At 44.7% G+C, this 27018-nt stretch overlaps 1 protein-coding gene across 1 annotated transcript in view; it reads right to left on the bottom strand.

Annotated features, from left to right (window-relative positions):
* LOC146859678 (embryonic protein UVS.2-like) overlaps positions 1–26756 on the bottom strand; it is a 31500-nt gene extending 4744 nt beyond the window's left edge. The window contains exons 1-10 of the mRNA XM_085643432.1: positions 26673–26756; positions 18779–18803; positions 18031–18096; positions 16214–16354; positions 16000–16117; positions 10636–10811; positions 8884–8965; positions 7010–7137; positions 5043–5164; positions 2797–3022 (exon numbers count right to left, since the gene is read on the bottom strand). Coding sequence (XP_085499558.1) covers positions 2797–3022; positions 5043–5164; positions 7010–7137; positions 8884–8965; positions 10636–10811; positions 16000–16117; positions 16214–16354; positions 18031–18096; positions 18779–18803; positions 26673–26741 — 1153 coding nt within the window. The 5' untranslated portion in view covers positions 26742–26756. The remainder of the gene's footprint in view (positions 1–2796; positions 3023–5042; positions 5165–7009; positions 7138–8883; positions 8966–10635; positions 10812–15999; positions 16118–16213; positions 16355–18030; positions 18097–18778; positions 18804–26672) is intronic.
* Between the last annotated feature and the right edge of the window lie 262 nt (positions 26757–27018).

Raw genomic sequence — 27018 nt, 5'->3', positions numbered from 1 at the left:
TTTGTACTTCAGCTCACGTGTCCCTAAAATAGTAGTCCATGGCAAGTAATTGAAGATATAAGTGCACATCTGGCAACCAGCTGCGTAATGTCATGAGGTCCCAGCCAGAAAGTAAACATTTTCTCTCAGGATAGGGAATAATAGAGCTCATGTCAAGGGAGCAGTTCTGTCACTATAGGACCCCTACTATCAGAGATCCTTGTTGGTATACTCCCACGTCACTTACTGTTAGTGTGTCCATATATTTTGTGCACAGTGTGAGCTTTGACAAACCTGATCATCAGTGGGCAAGATTCCACAGGCCAGGAGATCAGAAACAAAATACCACTAATCCTTGTACCACCCCCACTCCCTTCCTCAGTCTCAAGGGGATTATGTCAGTATATTGGGCCCACGACACCTCCTTGTATTCCGTGGGTAGACCTCTATTGATTCTGAGAAACAAGCACTTTCTGCAGTAACCCTTATGCAACATGAAAAGAGATCCTCAGCTCACTGGGTGTCAACAAGAGGCATTTGCGTCCTCTCTCTCCCTTTGCTATAGGAGGCCTTTGCTCCCTCCCTCCCCGGCCTGAGATGTCCTGACACCAAGGACTGTATTATTGATGAAGGAGGTCTTTGCGATCTCCCTCTCCTGACCGAGAGCACCCCAAAACCAAGGACCGTACCATTGCCATAGTAGGCCTTTGCGACCTCCCTACCCTGACTGAGAGCTGCCAACCCTGAGGACTCTACCATTGCTGTAGGAGCCGTTGCGCTCCCACCTCCTCTGTCTGAGTGCGCCCAACACCAAGGGCCGTACCATTGTTGTAGGAGGCCTTTACAAAACACTCCCTTTCTGAGAACGTGTTGACAGGAGAGACCTTACTATTGCTGTAGATGGACATTGCGACCTCCCTCCCCTGACTTATAGTGCCCCAACACGTAGGACCATACCACTGCTGATATGTTGTGTTAGCTGTACTTATATAGTGCATGGCTACCCCAACATCAGGGCGTCCCAGCGTAGCAGGCAGGAGTCCAGGGAAAGTGATGCTAGTTGGATGGAAAGAAAGCCAGGCATAGTCTGTTTCTGAAAGACCAGGGGACAAGGGCGCAGAATTCATACATATCATGCGCTAGATGGATGAAAACAACCAGGCTTTGATCTGTTTTCTAAATGCCCAGTGATCGTGTGTGCTGAGTGCTGTGAGAGAAATAGAGTTCCATAGGGCTGGGGCCAAGGACCTAAAAGAGATCCCGTCCGCTCTACTCCTGTGTACCCTAGGAGTGCAGGCCAAATGCAGGTCTGCTGAGTGCAGTGCTCGCGTTGAGACATATCGTGTAGAGAGCTCCTGCAGTTTTTGGGGGCCCAGGCCGTGTAAGATCTTATGGTTGGTGCAGAGAGTTTTCAACTGAATACTCTGTTCGACAGGCAGCCAGTGTAGGTGGTGCAGGAGATGGGATGTATGGCAGTGCAAATAGAATGCAGGCAGATGCATTCTTTGCCTTTGAAGTCTCTTCATGACAGTTTTGTTTACTCCAAGTAACAGTCCATTGCAGTAATCGAGGCATGACAGCACCACCGATTGAATAATCACCTGACGGATGGAAGCATCAAAAAACCCAAAGATCGGTTTCAAACCCCGTAGGTGGCCAAAGCATGTACCAGCCACTTTTTTGGCGTGAATTTCGAAAGAGCGGGAGTTGTCCATCAGGACCCCTATATTCTTAACTGCACTTTTTGGTTGGGGAGGAGTGCCCAGTGTGGCATGCCACCACTGGTAGTCCCATTTATGAGTGTACCGGCCTACCAGAAGCACCTCCGTTTTTGAGGAGTTAAGTTGAAGATAGTTATCCGCCATCCAGTTGTAGATGGCCAGGACATCTTAATGGAATTTCAGTTGGTCTTGGGCTCGGTTATTGGTTAAAGTGAATATCAATTGCGTTTCATCCGCGTATGATATCATATTGATCTGCCGAGCTTTGGTCAAGAGGGCTAGAGGAGGCTGTAGGAGCACTTTGCGATCTCCTTCCCTCCTGTTTCTCAGAGCTCGGCGACACCAAGGACCATGCCATTCCCGTAGGAAGCCTTTACAACCCACTCACTGAGAGCAGCCTGACACCAAGGACCGTACCATTGCTGTAGGAGGTCTTGACGTCCCACCTCCTCTGTCTCAGGGTGGCCTGATACCAAGGACCGTACTGGGGCTGAGGGAGGACTTTGCGACCGTCCGCCCCTTTCTGAGTGCGTCCTGACACCAAGGACCGTACCATTGCTGTAAGAGGCCTTTACAACCCACTCCCTTAACTGAGAGTGGCCTGACACCAAAAGCCGTACCATAGCTGTAGGACGCCTTGTCATCCCACCTCCTCTATCTGAGAGGACTCAGCACCAAGGGCCATACCATTGCTGGTATGGAACAAGGCCTTAAAATTCACTCCCTTGACTGAGAGTGGTCTGACACCAAGTGCCTTCATATTGCTGTAGAACTCCTTGCTTCCTCCCTCTCATTACAGAGACCGCTCCACCATTAAGGACTGTACCATTGCTGTAGTAGGCCTTTGCGACCTCCCTCCACTGACTGAGAGCATCCCGACACCAAGCGCCATTCCATTGCCATAGGAGGCCTTTGTGACCTCCCTCCCTTGACTGAAAGCACCCGACACAAAGGACCATACCATTGTTACAAGAGGCCTTTGCGACTACCCTCTGCTGAAGGAGAGTGTCCCGACACTAAGGACCATACCATTGCTGTAAGAGACCTCTACATTCCTCCTCCCTGTATGAGAGCAGCCTGACACCAAGGACCGTACCTCTGCTGTAGAAGGCATTGAACCCAGTGGCTGTGATAGAGCTGTCCGTCACAAACTCCAGCAACATCTGATTTCCGGAAGAGGTGAATGGCTGGAGCTGTCTGGTCCCACATGCTCTGCTGAGTAAGACTGGGGCTGTCTTATTGTTGCCATCATAAATTGTGAGATAGTCAGAGGTGCAGCTTGGAGATGATTGGAGATCGAAGGCATCAAACAGCAGAAGAATCTGAGAACAAAGATCAGTAAATTAGACATTCGGCCTCCGATGTGTCTAAAACTTTCTATCCATCATTTCTTTTAAAAAGACCTTATTTTCAATTTTTGAAAGTTATCAGCAGATTAGACTCAGGCGGTGATTTTGCATTCACGTTTGGACAATACCTGCACCTCTTCACCTCGACTCTTAAATTTAGTGACTGTTTCCCTTTACAGCCTCCCTCAGCACCTTCCCTCCACTTCAGTTGTGTGTTCAAAGAGACATGACACCGTTATGTTGTCCCTGCACCTCCTGTCTTCTCTCGTTGTGCCTCTACTTGTAACCAAACCTCTGCTGAAGCTCAGGTATGTCTTGTGAAGAATTTACAAGCTAGGGGGCATGTTTATGAAATTGGTGGCACTGGGCAGCTCAACAAATCATGTTGCTGCACTGCCCTGCATCACAGGGAGAGGGAAGCAATGCACCGTATTTATCCAATATGGCGCATTCCGGTCCTCTTCCCCTGTGATGGCACCATTTTGGCAGCATAGTGTCAACACAGACAGGGGTGCCTTCCTGCACAAAAACAATCCTGAGAGGCTTTTTCCTCTTTTAATGTGTGCTATGGAATACAGCACACGTAGAATGAGGAAAAACCGTGGAGGAATACAAATATTTCTCCTACTTATGCCTTCCCTGGGAAGGGGTTACATTTTGGGGCATTCCTAGGTTTAAAAGTCCTTGTAAATCTGGGAATATGTCAAAATCAATGGGAGTTGCATGGGAACACCGACCGCAACATCCAGGGAATGCGTATCAGGGAAGAGTGAGGCATGACAGCAATTTGCGCTGCATTGCCTTACTCCAGATTTATGAGGCCACTCAGAGCCCCACAAAGTGGCTGAGCGTGGCTTCATATATCTGTCATAGAGGATTGCGTTGTGCATATGTCATGTTGCGTGGTGCAAGCATGGCGCACACCTCTCATAAATATGTCACTGGATTCTTGATTGCCTGGGCTAAGATGCAGTTTTCCACCAAACCGACATACCTGAAGGAGTTACCGGGAAGCTAAGCTTGTGTAAGCTTCGATACACATGGTAAAGTTGGCTCCTCACTGGGCTCATAGTGAAGGCACTATACCTCTCGGGCACTGCATCAGGATTGCCAATTACCTGTGTCCTACCTTTGAATGAGTGATGCCCAACAGCAGACCAATTAAAAAAAGAAGGCTGCCGCCCTTCAGAGTAAATCTCACAAAGGAGTTCCACACTTGGAAAGGGTTGTATGTTAGAATATCGAGCAGAGAAATATCACATACAACAACATTGTAGCCAGAATATTAGCTATCGCGACATCCTGATTATGTAGAGCTAAGTACAGATTTACTACTCTCCGCATCACCCTACCTTAAAGCCATATATCTATATCTTATCAAGATAAATGTGAAATTAAGTATAGTAAGTCTATACTTACCTATACATATATTGAACATAACCATATTTTGGTAGCTGATATTTTGGCTATGATTTTTTTGCAGCACAATATTTAAAATTCGATTTTCTTGTCCCATGCCCTCAGGGGATAATACCTGTCGCTGTGCACCCCAGTATTCTGTCCTGCTATACTGTTCATTAATAGATTAACCCTTACATGTCCATATCCTTTGGGGAACACCTCTGGGATTCCCTCTCACCTTTGTTTACTGCTCACATGTGGCATTTTTTTGAAGCCCAATTTGAACTAGATTAAAGTCTAATTTAGTTGCCACTTGTAGACCCACTCTTTAAACTTTATTCCATCTACTCTGCAGTGGCAGCACTACTGTAGGTTTCAAGAATCTCTTCTGATTGTTTCTTCTCTGAAGCTCTGTGGTTATAGTACTAACGTCATTGGAGATAACATTCCAAGGGCAGATTCTTCTCCTCCCAGCTGATGGACCACTGTAACCATAAAGACCTGCCTCAGCAGCTGCCTCTGCCACCTGTCATTCATGCAGGTACTAACCCAGTGGACTCTTGCAGGAGGAAAGCGGGACTGACTTCATTACCTTATCACTAGATGAAGGCACTCGGATCAGGTAGACACAGTTAACGTTGTTAGGGTATGAGGAAGGGTTATTGGGTGACGTCAGGGTGCCGGTTGGGTCAGTGAGAAGAGTGCTGCACAAATCTGAAACCAAATATGAAAATTAAATGTCTTGAAACTGCACAATGACCCTGACACGTAGAGCTTCAATGACTCCTATCCAGAATTTCTCTGTTATATTCATTAGTATTTAAGCAGGCATCTTATATCTCCACCAAGAAGAAGCCCCTTGATCTAAACAATGATCTATGTGGCTGTTGCATGTCTTCGCAATGATATGAAAGCATGCAAAAGAATAAAAGTAGGTACCAAAAACTACCCAGGGCACAATGAGATTCAACACAAACTTGCCTGGTGCAGATAAAACAGCAGTAGGGGGAGGATAGGGGTTCGGAGACATAGATAAAAAAAGAAACTCTGCAAAAACAAATTATTTTGCACCAGGAACAAAATCTTTTTATCACTCCACTTTCTCTGTGCTGGTCTGTAGAGAGTTATACATTTAGATCAAAGGAACAAACATGGTGTATATGGCTATAAAGCCAATGAAACCCTAATTTGAACTCCATAAAGGGAACAAACAGGGTCATAAGGAAACTCTAACATTGAAATCATCTGAAACACCAACATTAGAGGAAAATTTTTCCATAAAGAAGGACATAGTGCTCAGATCTCATCAGGTTAAGAATGGTGGGATTTAGTCAGAGGATAAATGATGGCATTTCATCAGAAGTAAAAAATGGGATCCCACTAGTGGATAGATGGTAGGATCCCATCAGTAAATTGATACTGGGATCACTGCATGAGATGAATTCCAGGATTTCATGAAAGGGAAAAGAATGTTAACTGTCCAACAAGGGTATTAATGCCTGGATAAAATCAGTAGATGAATGCCCTGATTCAAAAATGGTCAATGATGTGGTCTCATGGGTGGATGTAGCCAAGATGCTATGAGTATATGAAAGATGGGATTCCATCGTGTGTCAAATCAATCAAATTAAGGCACCAGTACTGAGATCCTATTACGAAATATGTCCTAGTATCTTATCAGGAGATTCGTAAGGATCCTGTCAGAGACCAAACTGACATTGTAGCCAGAAATAAATTGTTGGATCCTGTCTACACATGAATGCTCTGATCCAGGATGCAGGATGCACCGAATCTATTCTGGTAGTGGAATACTGGGATCCATAAGTAAATTTATGCTGGGATACCATTATGGATAGAAGCCTCACATTGCACTAGGGATGAATGCTAGGATCCAATCAGAAAATAAGTGCTGGAATCCAATCAGGGGGTCAATGCTGGAGACCAATCAAGGGAATAATGCTCAGATCCAATCAGAGAATAAATGCTTGAATCCAATCATGCAATAAATTCTGGAATCCAATCAAGGGAATAGTGCTCAGATTCAATCAGAGAATAAATGCTGAAATCCAATAAGGCGATAAATGTTGGGATCTTATCAGGGCATAACCACTGGGATCCCTTCAGGAAATACATGCTGGCATCAAGTCATGTGATAAATGCTGGGGTCCAATCTGGGAATAAATGCTGGAATCCCATTGGGGCACAGAGCAATAATACAGTTATAGTTGCCTACCTTAGCTGAAGATGGTGAAACATCTTTATCATGGCTGATACTGTTAGATTTATCGCCCACATTCCATACATTGGACTATCATCTACTGCTTACTTACTTGCATATGATATTTTATATCATTTATTTAACGACCCTAGTATCTAAACACAATAATTAATTTCATAGGATGTTCTCTACAAAAAAAGACAAAACAAAGTCCCATGATTGATTATAGTGTTGGAAATTGATCAGGAATCATTAAAAAACCTAATGTTACAGCCTAGGAGCAAAGGATATTGCGACTGCTATGAAATTCCAGACTCTATCTGCCGGCATGCACTCCTTACTGCACTGGTACAGGGCGTTGATTTTGGAAACATCCAGTTTGCTAAGCCCATCTCTCTGTCCGATGGGTACGTCAGGATCTGGCTTGGGGACCATGCTTGGCTGTCCAGATTTGTTACTGAAAGCATACCTGCGTAAACGAAAACATCACAGGTAAAGGCCACCATGTATGTGCTATTATAATTCATTATTCACCCAAAAAACTATACAGCGAGCCCAGGTTCGACTACAGCGGGAACAGGTGGGGGTGAAATATTTGGTGTTTGCTTAAGGCATTGCGTGTCTAATGGTTTTACTGAACTAGCCACTGTAGATCCTGCCTAGCTCAGTCTAAAACTTAACAGTTCTCCATTTCATGAGCCTCTAAGGCATTAGTGGCAGTGCACGCTCACCTTAGCACCCTAAATCACGCTCAGCAACTCAGATCCTTAAAAGCACTGATTTAAAAATGTCCTCTTGTTGAGTCTCACAACATTTCTGCTTACGACAGATGCGATTCATCAACAATGGCACTTCTACTCTAAACTGAGTATGTTACCCACTCAGACAGCATTTCCCTGCTTTCTGCACCCATGGACTTCCCACTCTATGGTAACATGTTCCCATACAGAGCGTCAATCCTAACCACTCATGTTCACCAACACAGCCATTATTACGTATCCCGCTTCACATACAGAGCATCAGTCTTAACCAATCATGTTCATCAACACAGCCATCATTTTCTACCCTGCTTCACACACAGAGCGTCAATCCTAACCAATCATGTTCACCAACACAGCCATCATTCTGTATCCCGATTCACATACAGAGCGTTGGTCCTAACCTTTCATGTTCACCAACACAGCCATCATTTAATACCGCCACTGCAAATACAGAGCCTCAGTCCTAACAAATCATGTTCACCAACAAAGCCCTCACTCAGTACCCCTTTTCACATAGAGAACGTCAATCCTGACCAATCATTTTCACCGACACAGCCATGATGGCACCACTCTTCCTCGTCCATGGACCTTCCACACTGTGGGAACATGTTCACTGACACAGCCACGAGTCTACAGGCCTTTCTCACATTTATCACCTATGACTTTTCCAAATTCTGGCATTCATGACTCTTCCCCCTAACAAACAAAGCCACCATTCAGGTGCTCTTCTTCACATATAGAGATTCCAATGTGTACCAAGCTCTGATCCCTGTATCGACTCCACCACCAAAGGTGAAATAAACATCACCCTCTACTTCCCATTTCCAGCAATCTTAGTGCTGATTAAAGAGATCACATCAAAATGTGATCAGAATCATTAGGTGTGATTTAGGGTTTGATGGATGAAGGATTAAGGGGGTGGAGGAGGACACTAGGAATGCCATCCCAATGGTACTCCATCTGCCAAATTTAGAAATGGCCTCAGCTCAGCAGTCATCTCTACACAATTAAAGGAACCATCATCACTGCAGTTCCTTTCAATTACTAAAGGTTTTCATCCCGGTTGTGGGAATCGTTATTACTTTCTTCCAGTTGCACACTGCTAGGTTTTTCCTGGTGGTGATGGACAGGAAATAAAATAAGCTATTATCCTGTTCACCCTAAATATGGCTGGCATTGTAATGTCATTCCTCAGATGGACGCTACTCCATACACTATCAGAGGAAGTATTCCATCAGTAGAGCCAACGGGGGCTACATTGACAAAATACTTAGGGTCCGCCCATCTCAAAATAAAGTGGTTCGTCTAGGGCTTGGCGAACACAGTAATCTTGTAATGTTTGCAACAGAGTACTGTCTGACAAAATCTTAATTAGGGTCACTGTCTATATGCTAAAGCCTTCAATGAGAGTTTTAAACAGGAAATCTCTTCTTATCTGAGCATCGGAGACTTACCTCCCATAATGCATCACTGAGGAGAAGTCGTATGGCAGGCCAAGGTTGTTGGTGTTCTCTTTGTTAAAGTTGCTGAGGTCTTCTGTTAAGATGAGCAGACAATAAAGATGAGTTAGTGACGACTATGCCTGACAGGGAACATTCCAAAAAAGAGAAGATCCTAGCTCACTAGGGGGCAAGTCTGCTTCTGCCATATCTGGGGTTAAATAAAGTCTACTGGCTAGGCTGTCAAATGTGGAAAGGAAATTTCAAATCTCAATTTTGACACAAGATCTAAAAGGATGTGATTTGAGGTAAATCACTCAATCGCACCAGCATGTGAAATTAAATTGTGTAATTCCAAATTTAAATCCTATCTGATGAAGAGCCCCATCTTGCCCCCTAGTGAGGTTCACACTAAATAAATCCGGGAGCGATGCATTGGAGTTTCGGCCAATTTTAAATATAACTCACTGTTGTCTTTTGAAGGGAAAATCATCTAATGCCAGCTCAGTGCAAAGTATTCAGGAGGGATTTACAATCCAATGCAATTGGCTTGTAAATCAAAGTTGCTTAAAGTAATGCACAGTTGCTCTATGCGCTGCTTTGCAATACTTTGTATCAGTGGTGGCTCCTCCGTTAAGGCGGAGGAGCGTCGCCCCACTGCTTCGCAGTAGGAAACATAAAACGATAATAACTCATGTTATATATCTTTTTAAGTTTCCTTCTGCTGCAGCAGCTTTCTGGGTGGGTTGGGTCTGCTCTGTGGACAGAGGAGCAGGGGAGGAGTGATTTCCCCACTCCTAAGTGCACAATGACTGTTTGGTTGGCCCTCTCAGGCCACCCAAAATGGTCATGCACTCTTCCCATATTTTCCATGCAGGCTGTATTACAGCCTGCATGGAGAACATGCCCCCCCTCCACCCCCGGGTAAGCACCGATACACTGCACTCAGACCAATCACAATGCTGCATTGCAGTGTTGTGATTGGCTATCAGGAGACTTGGAGCTGGGTGCTTCCTGTATCCTGCTGCAGGACAGTGCAGGAGGTAGAGGACATAGGAGAGGCGGACGCCAGCTGGCTGGCCATCACAGGCAGGCGTTTTTAAAAAAAGGGGTTTTCGTGCCCTCACCTCCCTGCCCTTGCCTGCACCCCACTACCCAAGTCCAATAGCAGCAACTACTGCTTTGCATCAAGGGGGAATTCGATGGGTTGTGCATGGGCATTCCTATGCAAACACCCACAGGTGTAGACATAAATTCCTATCTACAAAAAATAGTAAACCGGAATTTGGGCCAAAATCCTGCGCTTCCTCAAGAGAAGTGCATGAAGTGAAATTTTTCATTTCTCCTTCCTTTTCCCACTTTGCATCTCTGCTGCATTGAATAATTGTATTCTATAGTTGGCAGTCACTGATCCTCAATATCGACATCAGGACATAGGCATGTTAAATATGGGTCACAATATATCCAGTGCCAGGAGTTTTTATGTAGGCAAACAACAAATGGATTCAAATGAAGAATTGCTCCAGTTAATGCCGTCAGCAGTGGTAACTTTTGTGAAAAGGACACCTGCCTGTGACAGTAACAAATATTGATCGCTGTAACCAAGGGTCAGATTGGTAGAAATGGTGTGTTGGTGGCTATCTATGATAAAACCTAAGCTGAACAAATCCGGGATCCAAATCATTGCCAAGGTGAGCCCATCAGGAATCTGAGCCATACTCAGTTTTTTTTCCCAGTGGTAAGTGGAGCCCAAGGGGTGTCACTGACCAGGCGAGATGTTCTGTGTCATGATGGTCAAATAGTTGTCGCGGTCACTGCGGGCATGCTCATGGTAGAAGCCCAAGGCATGGTTCAGCTCATGCTGGATGACTCCTTTCCAAATACATTCCCCGGAGAGAGATACCTGCTGAAGTCCCCCTATCTTCCCGATGTACGACCAGCACCTAGGGGAAAAGATGGACAAGGGAGACCCATAAATCACTGCAGTAGCACCTTCATAGAAAGAATATTACAATCTTACCCCATACAAGGCATTGACCTGTGTGTCTCCTCTCCGACTGTCGTAATATGCAAGGGAGAAGGGATTCTAGGACAGTGACAATGTGCAGTCTAGGTTGTGATAAAAAGCCTTGCATGCAAAGGAAAGCTGTGTCATCCTCACCAATTTGATTAATTTCTGGCCTTTCCTGTGACAGTGTTTGTCCCAGTGGACTCCATATCTGGGAGTATTTTCTGCCTGGGTGGGCAGATCTACCAGCTGTCGATGGGTAAATCTGTTCAGTCCCCCATAACTAGGATCTGTTCTCCAACTCAGTCCGTTTCCAGTTGTGTGTTGCATGTTACATGTGTGTTGTGCTGCTAAACAAGCACATACATTGCATGTGGTGTCCTAAAATGATGGGTCCCTTTAGGATGTCTTTATCCTTTGTAGACTTATTTCTGCCTCTGGAATCTTGGCATGGAGACCTCATGGATCTGTATGTGGTTCTTTCCTATTAGTCTCAACATTTCTGTCCAGCAAAAGGACACATGACCCACTCCTGCCCCGTGTTGTGATGGACATTGCCTAGAGAAACCTGTCCAGTCAAACACCAGACATATCACAGCCATGTTCATATGTTGTAGCATTTTCTTCCAATGAACCGGCGAATTATAGACACCACCATAATAAAAGAGTTCCTAGTTGTAGCAGAGAACAACATAACATCCCCCTGTAGGATAACACTATGAGTGGGCTACAACTACACTGATGTACTAGAAGCATGCTTGGATACTGCTTGAGGTTGTATTTTGGCCATCTTCTGTTTTTTAGGTGTTCTCTATGTTAACTCACTCGCTTTCCTTTGTGTAAATACAATGCACAATCAAAATAACAAATAGCCTTTACTCGACTTTTAGTTAATCATGTGCAATAACGTTTATCGTACTGGGAGATTCAAACCCTCAACAACCTCCTGGAGCAAGCTTCAGCTACTCATACTTGCTGCTCTTAAGCAGTCACAAGTACAACAGGAGTAACTTAGTGTTAGACACTGTTTGCCTTCCAACCTCTTGTTTTTACTGACTTAGTTTTTGCTGCCCAAAGCATTCTGCGCACTTTACCACTGCTAACCAGTGCTAACGTGTTTGTGGTATTTACCTAAGTTGTGGTAACATTGGCCTATCGACAGTTGGCTTACTTAATTTACTTATAAATCTCCAGTAATGTTCACTAAATGTGCTCATGGCCTGTAAATGAAATGCTACTAGTGGGCCTGCAGGAATGATTGCGCCACCCACTTAAGTAGCCCTATAAACATGTATGATGCCTGCCATTGCAGAGCCTGTGTGTGCAGGTATAAAATGCCATAGCGACCAGGCAAGTTAAACCTCTTACCAGGCCCACATCTTCCTTTTAATACCTATAAGTCACCACTCGGATAGGCCCTGGACAGCCCAGAGGGCAGGGTGCAATGTTTTTTTAAAGCAGGACATGTGCTTTTAGGTTTTACGTGTCCTGGTAGTGAAACATTCTTACATTTGTTTTTCACTACTGCAAGGCCTATATCTCCCATAGGATAACATTGGGATTACCTTATTGCATCCATTCTATAAACATCATTTCCAAATGGGAAGATATGACAGGGTCAAGTTTGGTGTCTCTGGAATCCTAATTTAAAATGCTAATTTATGGTGAAGTCGGATTTTACAATCCTGAAAATGACACTTTTAGAAAGTGGAAATGTTCTTGCCTTAAACATTTGGGGCCTGCAGCCTGTCTTTGATCACATGTTTGGGGTGGACGACAGCCGGGCTTTGTTTATTCCAGCCAGGTCTGAACACACAATGGGATTTTAGGTGTGACCTGATAAGTCATCCTGACAAGATGAGAGGGAGGAACTGGGCACAGCCTTACTTTCACTTGGGGGATAAGGTTTCGGATTTAAATGAGTATGAGATTTCCATGAAGAAGCTTGACCTGCATTACCTTCCTAAATTGAGTACAGTGCTTGAATGCTATCATTTTGGGAAGAGGATGCAACGCCAAAGCGAGAGCGCAGAGCAGTACATAACAGAGTTACGCAGGTTAGCTTCAACTTGCAGTTTTGGGAATTCCTTTGAGGAACAATAAAGGGATCAGTTTATACTGTGTTTCTCTTTGAAAAAGTCTAAAGAGGCCATGTGGCAGAAAGACTGTAGTGCATGCAAGCAAGAATGAAGCAGCTTCAGTTAAGGTGGTGGCAGAGAAAGACAATGAGAATAAATAATTTCAAGGTAAAAGTGACACAGGAGGCAAGACAGGTCACAAATGTTTAGGCAAATGCTATTGGTGTGGTGAGTTAGGCCACATGGCTAATAGTAAAAAGTGCCCGGGATGGAAAGCAACTTGTAAGAATTGCAGAAGGAAAGGCCATGTTACTAAATGTTGTAAATCCACTATCAAAAAAGTAAGGTAGGTGAATTGTGAAGTTGAATTTGTAGAAGAGGTGGTTGTGTTGCAAAACAAGGCTGACGGTTTGGAAGAGTCTTTTGAAGTGGTACAAGTCAATGGAGAAGCCCTTAGAACTTGGTTGTTCCAGCAATAGCTCGACGTTTCTTTTATTTAATCAGCCTGTCACACTCACCCAGCGCCGGGACACTCGGCCAAGTAGCTGCGCGCTCTACAAATATCCTAATAATATAATAGAAGCGGTCAAAATGTTGTTTGACTCCGGAGCCAAAATCACGTTGATGCCACTTACGTTTAATGGAATAGGCTGCAAAACAAAGTGAAGCTCTCAAAGCCAGACATTAAACCCGTGGGTATGCTGGGGAACCAATAAAGTTGGCTGGGAATTTTTGGGGGTCTATAGAATTCAAAGATCATATAATACCTGGGAAGATATATGTGTTTGTGAAAGGTGACTCCTTAATAAGTTGGATTCATCAACGTGATCGCTATGTGTATCTGGACCCCAATGCGAATCCTTCTGTTTTTGTAAAAGACATTCCAGTAGTTTGCAGTGTTTTGGATGGATATGATAACTTGCTGAATGAGTTTTCGAATGTTTTCAGAGAAGAGCTGGGGTGTCTGAAGAGCTATGTATATGAGATTAGGCTTAGAGCCAATGCACTTCCATAAGTGGCTAAAGTTAGGAGTATGCCTTTGGCAGTCAAGGATAGAATGAAAGAGGAGTTGGACATATTGATTGCTGGCAGGATAATTAAGAAATTAGAAGCTTCTGAATGGCTTGCACCTGTGGTTAAAGCACGCAAGACCAATGGTGATGCTAGGTTAATTTGAACTAACTTAACAAGGCTGTGATTGTTAACCACTTTCCACTCCCCAATATCAGTGAAACTCTGTTTGTTGAATAGGGCTAAACATTTTTCTTCTTTAGACCTTAGTTCGGCGTATCATCAAATTATGCTGACTGACCCTTCACACGATTTTACCTCGTTTGCCACTCCCTATGGTACTTTTACGTTTTTGCAGTTGACCTTTGGACTCATATCGGCAGCTTCTGTCTTTCGAGGGCAATGGAAAAGGTATTGAGGGGTGTGGCAGGGATGAAGGTTTATCAAGATGATATTTTGCTATTATGGTCAAACATAGGGGAGCACAATGGAAGGTTTATGAGGTGCTTAGAAGATTATAGGAGGCAGGGTTGACATTGAAATGGAAAATATGTAAGTTTAATGTACCTGAGATAGAGTAGTTAGGACATCTAATCACTGGATCAGGGACTCGGCCAAAGAAAAGATTGGTGAACACCATTAAGAATGTGTCCTTGCCTAAGCGCAAGGGAGAACTTGTGAAGTTCTTGGGTATGGCAGAATTCTATAACAAGTTTGTGCCAAAATTCGCTGAAAGAGCAGTTCTTCTCGGGTCTCTGTAAAGAAGAGTAAAGAACATATGTTTGAAGTGATGGTTGTGAGAGGGAGTATAAGGACATGAAATCTGGTTTGGAGAAGGCCTCAGAATTAGGAAGTTTTGATACCAGGATGACATCATAGTAATGATGTATGCCAGCTCCAAGGAGTTGGGAGCTATCTTGAGGCAGAGGCGGAGGGAGTGTTTAGAAATGCAGGTAAGACTGATGATAACAAAATCTGGAATCTTAATAAGGTTGCCAAATGCAGCTCTGTTCTAGGAAGAGAATTAGCTTCTTCAAGCAAGGAGTTGTTCGAGGAGCTCAAGAGTCGACCCCAACAAGTAAGGAAGAGACCAGCTTGGTTACGTGACTGTGTTTAATTATACTTGGTTATGTTACTATGTTTAATTTTATTCTAGTTATGAATTTATATCCTTATTAGTGTTTTTCACTTTGCATTTTTTTTGGTTTAGTTAAGGGGGGTGAATTGTAATTATTTTACAATATCTTTTCTTTTGGGTAAATGAGGGAGGTGATGTGGTATCACAGGTTACAGAAACTTTAGTATGCAGGGTTATGTAACCAAATGGTGAAACGCAAGCTGGTATCCAAGGCATCAGCTCTTGAGATTAGATTGTCAGTGAGAGGCAAAGGAAACGGTTGGATGCTGACAACAGCCCTGTCTGCAGATGGGGTCTCTGTACAACTAGATACTTCAATAAAGGACTTAAATAAAACATGGCATGGCGGTCTCTACAACTTAACAGGTGTCCTGTGCTCTTATCATCCACAGGCAGGGTCTGGAGGTAATGAGTCTATCCTATGGATCCCTATCCCGTGTGATGCTGAATGTAGGATCAGTCCTTAGGGTTCCCTGTGCTCGTACGCATCCACAGGCAGGATCTGAAGGTAATGAGTCTGTCTGATGGAGTCCTATCGGTGTAATGCTGAATGTAGGATCAGTCCTTAGGGTTCCCTGTGCTCTTACCGATCTGCAGGAAGTGCCTAGAATTAATTAGTCTTTCTGATGGAGCCCTATCTGGTGTGATGCTTAATGTAGGATCAGCCCTCAGGATGCCCCTTGTTCTTACCCATCCACAGGCAGGATCTGGAGGTAATGAGTCTATCTGATGAAGCTGTGTCTGGTGTAATACTGAATGTAGGATCAGTGCTTGGGGTGCCATGTGCTCTTATCTATCCACAGGCAGGGTCTGGAGGTCATGAGTGTCTCTGATGGAGCCGTACCTGGTGTGATGCTGAATGTGGGGTCAGTCCTTAGGGTGTCCTATGCTCTTACCCATCCTCAGGCACGATCTGGATGTAATCAGGTTCCAACGCGCGGGTCACAAAGCGGATGCAGGTAACTGTTGCAAACTCACTCATTGCATCTTTGATGGCATCCACATCTTTGGCACCTGACGGAAAAAAGAGGCAGGATGACATAAGTTGAATCAACCTGGAAAGGTATCTATGAAGGACAATCTCGAGCATTGGTGTAAACGTGAACTCACTGTAAGTGGGACTAAGGGTGTAAGGCACAGAGACGGTCCCGTCACTGGATTTAGCCCAGAGGCAGCTGTTGTTTGGACATATCCTGGCACTGCGGCCTGGTTGTAGGGCGATGTCTCCCTCGTGGACCAGCTGTGAGCTGCCTACAATAGTAAAAGACAGTGACAGTGGTCAGTGTCTGCATTATAACTGGAAGGAACAGGAGCACATAAAAGAGAAGGAAGCTGATTTTAGGCCTAAAGTGTGATTTCAAGAAACACATAATAAAATGCAAGAATCATTGCGGTGGAGGAAGATTTCAGGTAAAACATCAAACTATGACATCATCACCTAATAAATAAATGTTCCCAGGGACTAACAAGGCCTGAGCACACAGGCATCCTTGAAACCCTCAGGGGTGATTTGTTGCTCCCCATAAATCCTTGCTTGATCCACAGTGAGTGATTGCAGCTTTTAATGTTTACTGGGAATGGTTTCCTGTGTCTTACATTCCTATAGTGTTGTCATCATGTCATATCAGGAGTTAATTATGGCACCACTAAAAGCATGTTACTGGCTTGCCATAATAAATTAGAACATATTGAGACAGAAAAATCAGATTAACAACTGCAATGGCTAAATGTCTTCTAAGCGCTTTATGTCGTCTTTCAGCAAACACCAGCAGTGACATCACCCTAGATTTAGTGTCATTCTCCGTTCACACATTTGTATTAAGTCTTTACATCTAAACTAGGATTGTACATGTCATTATCTGTCTTACATACAAGTATGAACCAATGTATAGAATTCTTTGAATATTTACTAATTGAACCAGACAAACGAGCAGGATCGATTTACACAATTTGTAGCACACAAAGGGTAGTTTGATTTTCATTGATATGTTTGTATTAACACAATCCTTCAGAATATATACCAGTGTGGACCAATCATGTGCTTTGATTAGTAATAGTAGTTCTGTGGTGATGACATGATACATATCTGTATGTTGTTGCCAGATGTTTCTATGATGTGGATTTGAAATGTGTTTGGGGAGGACTTTATTTCCCAGAATGCATTTCTTTTTCAGTGTGTTACTCCGCTCCTCTGTATGTTTTTAAAAGGGTGGCATCTGTCCCCAGATATTCTGCATTTGTCAAATACGAGCCAGTGATTCTGTATTGAGACCAGGTGTAAATGGCTGCTTCAATCTGCACTACAGGCTGCAGTGTCAGGCCTGAGACATGTTTAAAGCTCTACTTTAGTGGGTACCACAAGGAGTGCTGCTGCCCCGAAGTAGAGTTTAATGTACACGCCCTGGGTACACCCAGCACCAGATACTAGGCACTTACAAGTAAATTAAACGTGCCAGTTAGGGGCAGGCCAATGGTACCGTGTGTTAGGGAGAAGCAGAAGCACTTTACCACTGGTCAGCAGGGAACGAGTCCTAAAAGCCAACAAAAACGAGTTCAGAAAAGGACGGCAGAGGAAGGCACAGATCTGGAGTGACCCTGCAGAGAGGGCCGCGCCCAGGACCTTGGTTGTCTCTGGTGATGATCGTGAAGACACCTGGGCTCAGGCTCACTGTTGACTATCTTATAACGGAGTGTAGCGCCAAGAGGCCTGAAGTTTTCTCTAACTTTGGTTCTGTTTGGTGACGATCTCGAAAATGTCTGAGACAGGGTCACGGCTGACTATTGTTTAACAGAGTCTAGCGCCCAGACACCCTGAGGTTTGCGCTATTCTTGGTTCTAGCTTGATCTCAAAGGCGCCTCGGATCAGGGTCACAGTTGAATCTTGTGTAACAGAGTCTAGCGCCCAGAAGCCGGAGGTTTTCTCTTACCTTTGTTCTCTTTGGTGATGATCTCGAAGATGCCTGGTGTCATGGGCTCCTCTGGATCCTGGGTTTCTGAAAGAGAAGGCACATTCCCAGCTTCACATCAGCTGCTGGTGCACAGGAAGAGGCGATTCAGAAATCAATTATGAAAGATGAAATATTCACTGGAATCAAATGTGCATCTGTGTTTTCTTTGCACAAAATGTGCATTTCTGGCAGCTCTCAATCATGATATTGTGTGGGAGGGGGTGACATGCGCAGAGCCCTGTAGGTGCCAGGATATATGTGTCAAACAAGGAAAGATGTGCAGGCCCATGTGTCTTATGGAAGCTCTTACAATGCCTGACTTTCTAAATCCTTTCCCAAATACCGGCTGTAAATACACAATGGAGCGGGTCGATCAATAAACCGCTCCATTTCTGTCACCAGCCGATGGTGCTCAGGGTTTTGCTTCTCTGTGGGCGTTTCTCTCATTCTCACTTTTCTATCTTGGCAACTTCTCTTTTGCTCATGCGGACAGTGGTGTGAATGCTCCTCCTTTCATCCGCACACCTTGTGACTCATAGCAGCATTATGTACGTGCACAAGGCGCACATCATACTCTGTATCCGTTTGTAAATCCACAAAAAGAGATTTAAATGGATTCATTAGATAGTGCACGATGCAGCCGCCAACCGTGCCCGGAGTATAGCGCTTCATTATGTACAGGAGCTATGCTCAAGTTCAAACATATCCCGATTTAAAAAGTACTTACGATTTTTCTCCAGTCCATAGACATCCTGCAAAAGAGAAAAGTTGCATTTGAATCACCTGATGTAAGTATGAGGATTTTAGAACCTTAGGGAACACTAAAGCTGTGTTTTAAAAGATTACATAAAATATAGGTTGGGCTGTATGTCACAGCATCGAAACAACACATCTCCACCCGCAGGGTGGGCTGCAGGACATCCCCTTGCACAGTATCATCAAGGTGAGAGTATCTTGGGGAGTGGAGCTTTACTGTTCCAATGCCCCCTTGTTGACTTCCCTTGTTGATACTGTGCAGCTGATATCTTGCACTCAGTATTGCTGCGGGTCGATATTCAAGCGCCCATACTGTGGTAAAACACTGTGGCTCCCGGCCTGGTTTGGCCCCTTGTTTCACACACTCAGGGTTGCACAGGTGTCAAGGGTGAAGTCTGTGGTTCATGCACCTATTTGGATACTGACAACTGCTGAAGGAACGTTTCGGGGAAAGTGTCACAAGAACAAATGGCCTTCAGCAGCACAGATGGCTCCGAAGATGTACAGAGTTCACTATAATGTAACAGAAGAGTCTATGGAGTGGACCTTGAGGTACCTCAAGTAGAACCATCTGATGCCCGCACTAATCCTGATGTGGGTGCAAACTCTTCTCTGTGCCCAAATAGTAATTCCAACTCGCGTGCTAGTCCCATACCTGCGGGGAGTTTTGGAAAGGTAGATTGATTGACAGTAAAATGTGGCAGAAATCCTGCAGGCACACTCCCAAAATCTGTTTGAAAGTCTAAACATTTTTACATCTTCTGACACATGTGATTTAGGCCTTTACCCGCATCCCAAATGCAGAAAGCTGAGCACATTATTCAATAGCCATCCACCATGTAAACACCACAAAAAACCCTACCACACAGGACCACTGCTTACAATGAGCTCAGTTTGATGCAGGAATTACATGGTCCAATCAGAGACGTCAACATCTCGGTGGGTTGCAGGCCCAGGATGAGGACCTTGGTGCTGGAAGATGTCCTGGGAGGTTCACTACAAACACCCTCCCAAAGTCCTACTCCTTATAGGATTTGCAAACTAAGTCGCGGTGGAAATCATACTTTCAAAGTCACTTCAAATTTGATGGACACTTATCACCTGTCCAGGTGAGCTGACCTCTATCGCAGCTCGATCCTTATGGTGCCCCTGGCCTGCTGGACCGATACCTCACAAATGCACATGGAAAACTCTCCTGTTCCTATGATGTGCTTCTAAGATTACTCTTGGGGTCTAGACACATTGTGCAGATAACAATGGTGTAGCAGCACTGGGGGTGCAGGAGGTGTGAAGGCCTCGCATATGTAATGCTATTGCTGATTTACGCTCATGTGCAGTTGCGCTCTCTGTGAAGCACACCTAAGAGGCATTACATGTACACAAGGCTGTGTAATAATGCCACTCATATACTCTCCTGAACAGGTGTGCTCTCTGTGAAGCACACCTGAGAAGCATTACATGTACATAGAGTTATGTAATACTATCACTTATATACTCTCCTGTACAGGTGTGCTCTCTGAGAAGCACACCTCAGAGGCATTACATGTACACAAGGCTGTGTAATAATGCCACTCATATACTCTCCTGAACAGGTGTGCTCTCTGTGAAGCACACCTGAGAAGCATTACATGTACATAGAGTTATGTAATACTATCACTTACATACTCTCCTGTACAGGTGCGCTCTCTGTGAAGCACACCTTAGAAGCATTAGTTGCGCACAGGGTTGTGTAATATAGTCACTCAGATTCTGTCCTGTACAGGTGGACTTACAGTGGAGCACACCTGAAAGGTGTTAAATTTACACCGGGCTATGAGATACTGTCACTCATATACTCTCCTGTACAGGTGTGCTCTCTTTGAGGCACACCTGAGAAGCATTACATGTGCATAGTGCTGTGTAATACTGTCACTGAGATACTCTACTGCGGAGGTGTGCTCTCTGCGAAGCACAACTGAGCTGCATTAGTTACGTGCAGGGCTGTGTAATATTGTCAATCAGATACTCTCCTGTACAGGTGTACTGACAGTGGAGCACACCTGAAAGGTGTTACATTTACATTACACCGGGCTATGAGATATTGTCACTCATATACTCGCCTGTACAGGTGCACTGGAGACCTACATATTATGGTTACTGTGGTTCTTGGCTCTGCAGGTGTCACCATAGTCAGGTAAGGTACATCATAGAGGCTTTATGTGTACATAGGTCTATCTAACACTATTACTGCAGCTTTCACCTACACAGGTGTGCTTACAGTGATGCACACCTGAGAGTCTACAACTGCAGAGAACCATAAATAACACTAATACTGCAGCTCTCACCTGCACAGGTACACTTACAGTGATGCACACCTGAGAGTCTACAACTGCAGAGAACCATATATAACACTGTTACTGCAGCTCTCACCTGCACAAGTGCACTTACAGTGATGCACACCTGAGAGTCTACAACTGCAGAGAACCATATATAACACTGTTACTGCGGCTCTCACCTGCACAGGTGTACTTACAGTGATGCACATCTGAGAGTCTACAACTGCAGAGAACCATATATAACACTGTTACTGCGGCTCTCACCTGCACAGGTGTACTTACAGCGATGCACACCCGAGAGTCTACAACTGCAGAGAACCATATATAACACTGTTACCGCGGCTCTCACCTGCACAGGTGCACTTACAGCGATGCACACCTGAGAGTCTACAACTGCAGAGAACCATATATAACACTGTTACTGCAGCTCTCACCTGCACAGGTGCACTTACAGCTATGCACACCCGAGAGTCTACAACTGCAGAGAACCATATATAACACTGTTACTGCAGCTCTCACCTGCACAAGTGCACTTACAGTGATGCACACCCGAGAGTCTACAACTGCAGAGAACCATATATAACACTGTTACCGCGGCTCTCACCTGCACAGGTGCACTTACAGCGATGCACACCTGAGAGTCTACAACTGCAGAGAACCATATATAACACTGTTACTGCGGCTCTCACCTGCACAGGTGTACTTACAGCTATGCACACCCGAGAGTCTACAACTGCAGAGAACCATATATAACACTGTTACTGCAGCTCTCACCTGCACAAGTGCACTTACAGTGATGCACACCTGAGAGTCTACAACTGCAGAGAACCATATATAACACTGTTACTGCGGCTCTCACCTGCACAGGTGTACTTACAGTGATGCACATCTGAGAGTCTACAACTGCAGAGAACCATATATAACACTGTTACTGCAGCTCTCACCTGCACAAGTGCACTAACAGTGCTGCACACCTGAGAGTCTACAACTGCACAGAACCATATATAGCACTGTTACTGCAGCTCTTCCCTGCACAGTCGTGCCTACAGTGATGTGCACCTGACAGTCTACACCTACACAGAACCATATATAACACTGTTACTGCGGCTCTCACCTGCACAGGTGTACTTACAGTGATGCACACCTGACAGTCTACAACTGCAGAGAACCATATATAACACTGTTACTGTGGCTCTCACCTGCACAGGTGTACTTACAGTGATGCTCACTTGAGAGGCTACAACTGAAGAGAACCATATATAACACTGTTATTGCGGCTCTCACCTGCTCAGGTGTACTTACAGTGATGCACACTTGAGAGTCTACGCCAACACAGAAACTTATATAGCACTGTTATTGCAGCTCAGCCTGCACTGGTGTACTTACAGTGATGCACACCTGACAGTCTACACCTACACAGAACCATATCTAACACTGTTACTGTGGCTCTCATCTGCACAAGCGTACACACCTTAGAGTCTGCAGCAATACAGAACCATATATTTAACAAAGTTACTGCAGCTCTCACCTGTACAGGTGTACTTACAGAGATGCACTCCTGAGAGTCTACACCTACACATAACTATATATAACACTGTAACATCAGGAACATCTATCCGGAGATGCCAAGACTACCAGGGACTATCCTGTCAGCGTCTTCCCTCCTAACGACGGCAACAAAGGCGCGCCCGAAGAGTGCTGACATGGGCGCAGTCCTCACTACACAGAAAACAGGGAGCCTGGTAAATGTATAGGAGAGCAAAAGAAACCTGACTTCTCCTACCACATTGTACATGTGAAGAAGGGACACTACTAACACCGAGACCTTCACGCACCCATCCTCTAAAATATGTTACGCTAGCGCTCTCTACCTGTGCCCACGTGTTACCAGATAAGATAACACACGCCTGGCGAAGTGCCCAACTGTGTGTTGATGGCATATCAAAACTACACTATACAAGGATTGCACAGAACTGATCCGATTAACCCCACCAGATTGAGGGACCCCACTGTAAACAGCTGCCCAACAAGACTCATACTGCATCTACGGGACTGTCCATAGAACACCCAACAACTAGACTACAATCACAGTGGATGCCTAGACTGCTCCCCAGTGATTCATACCTCCTTGTTCTGCCAAAATTGGCAAGACGAGACCACAAAAAAAATCAGCACCCAACAATAACGTACAAGGGAGAAACCGAAAACTTGGCGGAGGCTACTTAAGCAAATAAATTAATGCCAGGGGTGCTGGCAGAGCACTCCCGTCGATTTGAAGAACTGCTCAGAGCAGCTCTGGATATTAAATCAACACTACAACCCAAAATAGACTCCCTGAGCTACCTACGAGAAGATCATAAAAAAGTGAAAGATAGATTCAAAAACTCTGAATCCACCTTAGCTACTCTAAGACCCACAGTCCTAAATACCCACAAATGCCTCCTAGGATTACAAGACGCGTGCTTGGGTCAACCACCAAGAAGGGAAATTGTGATGAAATTATGTTTGCATAGTGGGCTTGCCAGAGAAATCAGAGGGCCAAAGCGTGAAACTAACAAGGAAGAACGGTTTCTTCAAACCATCCTATGAGGTAAATAATCCACCTTCTTCTCACAGGGTACCCGGGGGCCCTCCTCGTCCAGGGACTCCACCCCACCTGGTGGTAGCCAGCCTATTTAAGTACTGTGACAGTGACCACATACTCCAAGCTACAAGGGCTTGAGTTCTGTGGATAGTAGACAGCACTACGGTACACATTTATCCAGACTATACATTAGAGGTGCAGGGCCGTAGTTCCACCTTTCTGGAAATAAAGAAAACCTTACGAGAGCACCCCATGAAGTATGCCTTGCAGTTCCCTGCCGCACTCCATATACAATACGAGGGCACCACTACTTTCAGCACGACACCAGAGGAGGCATGAAACTGGCAAGAGCAAAAAAGGATTGTCTGTCTCGCCTACAGCCATGTTACCAAAGTAGAGAGGGAGGTAGAGGTAAAGGCAAAGGCTAGGTTTATCCTCCTGACAGTTACGTAATTAGACTAAAATCGAGAATATCGTAGAAAACCTGCCCTTAGCTAATTAGATAGGATACAGCAAGAATGTGTTGTAATCCCTTGTCTAGAAAAATAACTTTTTTTCTAGAGACCCTTCACCCATCAGGGTTGCCCCTAGGTGGCATGCTTCATCATTGCAGCTTTACAGCAGCTGCATTCATCGATGCAGCTGCTGTAAAGGTTTGGGCAGATATCAGGTCCAAGGGTTAACTTGGACAAATCAATACTATTTCCTATGACACCTCTAAATCTGGAGCAACAAAGGCAGCTACCTCAAACTCCACTCCCCTGGTCCTGTAACACTTTTAAATACCTCGGAGTTCAAATATATCATGAGCCAGTGGATCTGCTGGACGGCAACATAGGCAGAGTACTTATTAACACTCGGTCCTCTCTAACGTTCTGGAGGAAACTTTCGCTCTCTCCCTTGGGGCGCATAGCAATATCCACAATTCTACCTCTGCCCAGATTGTTATATTTGTTTGCTGCTCTCACCTTCATTCTGCCACTAAACGTTTTTCGAGATATTTCCTCAACGTTGACATTACAGGAATGGGGCAAAAATAGGGCCCGCAAAGCTTTACACACTCTTGACTGAAGGAGGATCAGGTGCCAAGATTTTGTGGCAGCCCTGTTGCAATGGCCAATGCGGTGGTTGGCGGGCTACAATCTGACAGACCTAGGGCACTGGGCAACAGGATTACACAAACACACAGTATCAGACTGGTTGATGGGCTCAGAGACCCTCATGCCACAAAGAGAAACACAGAATACTTTAATGAACATAGCTTGCAATTGTTGGTCTCACTACGTGCAGAAGAGACAGAATTTACCACCATTTTCCCCAGACGTACCTCTTTGGGTACTACCTGGTCAAATGAGAATGACGTGCCGACCAGAGAGGGTGGACTGGGAAGGACCAGGTATAACCACATGGGGGTACCTACTCACTGACACAGTTTTTAGTACATTTGAGGAAATGGTAGATGATTATGGGGTACCTCCTGGTTCCTTTCTATGATAAGCATCCCTCACACAACAACTACATAAGACGTGGGACAGAAAATATGAGGAACCAGAGACATCTAAATTGCTCCAAACATTACTCACCCATGGCTCTGGTCGCCGGGACATCACAATGTTATACATTTTTATAAGACAAGGCACTGCAATCCTGTTAACCTTGCTCCATATCTACTCGGACACAGCACTTTCAGTAACATTGACGGACAAACAATGGGAACAATACCTGGGAGTACCAAAAATAATCTCAACAAATGCAAATCTAAAGTACACTCAATTTAATTACCTACATCACAGGTATGTCACCCCCCCCCACAGACTAGCACAGATGTATCTGACATCCACAGATCTGTGTCCCAGTTGCTCCAGTGAAGGAGCCACCGTCATGCACATGGTATGGGACTGTCCAGGATTCATAGGATACTGGAAGATGATAGCGGGTACACTTACAGAGGCAGCGGGTAAAGGGATAGCTTTAGATGCTAGAACATTTCTCCCAGGTATCACCAAATGATCATCCAAAGGCCAAACCTTAAGCAAATTCTTGGACCTCTCCTAAGGATTAGCCAAACGTAGGCTAGCTATGTCTTGGAAGTCCCCCATGGCCCCATCCATTCGAGTGTGGCTTACTGATTTACGCAAAGCTCTGGTTTCTGAGCTTGAGATATCACGTGACAATATACCAGGTCACACATTATTACCTAACCCTCCTGATTGGCAAGCTTATCTAACAGTTGTTGAAACAGAATTGTCGAGGGAACGTGCAGGAGTACGCCACACTTCAGAACCAAACAACAGATATAGCAACTTATGGTATGTTGTAGACCCCACTCCACATCTCATAGACGAACTATAATTCATGCACTGCTCCCTGCAACTGGAACCCCAACTCAACCACTGCTAAAGACGAAACACAGTGCGCACAATAAACAGGAACCTGACTAAACAGGCAAAAACAAAACAAAAAAAATACAAAGGGATAAATGAATTAACAAATTGTGCCTCTAGTTCTTCTTCTTTTAATTTGTTAGGCAACCAAAATAATTGTAGAATGTATTGTAACACTTGCAAAGTTGAATCTCTTTCTGTAAAGATGTGGGGTGCAATGCCTTCCCCAACCTAAGGTCGGTTACTATCTTTACACCCCCCTATTTTTTGCTTCATGAAACCATTGTATTGTGAACACTCATGGTGTAAATGTATAATTTCTCCTGATCTGAGAGACTGGCTCTACCATTTAGAAAATAAATAAATAAATATTTATCAACAAAAAAAACCACTGTTACATCAGCACTTACACAGAACCATATATAGCACTGTTACTGTGGCTCTCACCTGCACAGGTGTACTCACAGTGATGCACACCTGAGAGTCTACAACTGCACAGAATCATATATATTGAACACTGTTACTGCAGCTCTCACCTGTACCTGCACTCAGCTCTTTTTACCATTGCTAAAGGGGTCTCACCTGTACAGGTAAGCTCCAGCAGGTGCTCACCAGGCACACTGCGACCAGAGTCCATCCTCTGCTGTCCATCCTCGGGTTCTGGAGCAGTGCTCAGGTCGCCAGCGGTCAATGTTTCTTCCTTCTGGGAGATGCTTTGTTGACCCCAGACCAGTCCTTTATATACCCAGAAGAGGCTGAGCATCCGCCAATCAGCTCTCAGTCTCAAGGATGACACCTTTTTCTGCACAGGTCACAAGGTGTGTCTGTCCTGGAGAGGGTGCCCTGGGATCGCTTCTGAGGTGCCATAACCAAGATAATAAGCAGCTTTTAAGTGTGGTAAATTTAGTTTGTGACAGATCCTGCACCG

Source organism: Triturus cristatus, chromosome 3_1 (assembly GCF_964204655.1).
Source record: "Triturus cristatus chromosome 3_1, aTriCri1.1, whole genome shotgun sequence".
NCBI classification, from domain to species: domain Eukaryota; kingdom Metazoa; phylum Chordata; class Amphibia; order Caudata; family Salamandridae; genus Triturus; species Triturus cristatus.
The sequence above is the reverse complement of the archived record's forward strand: the minus strand, read 5'-3'. Positions and strand labels throughout refer to the sequence as shown.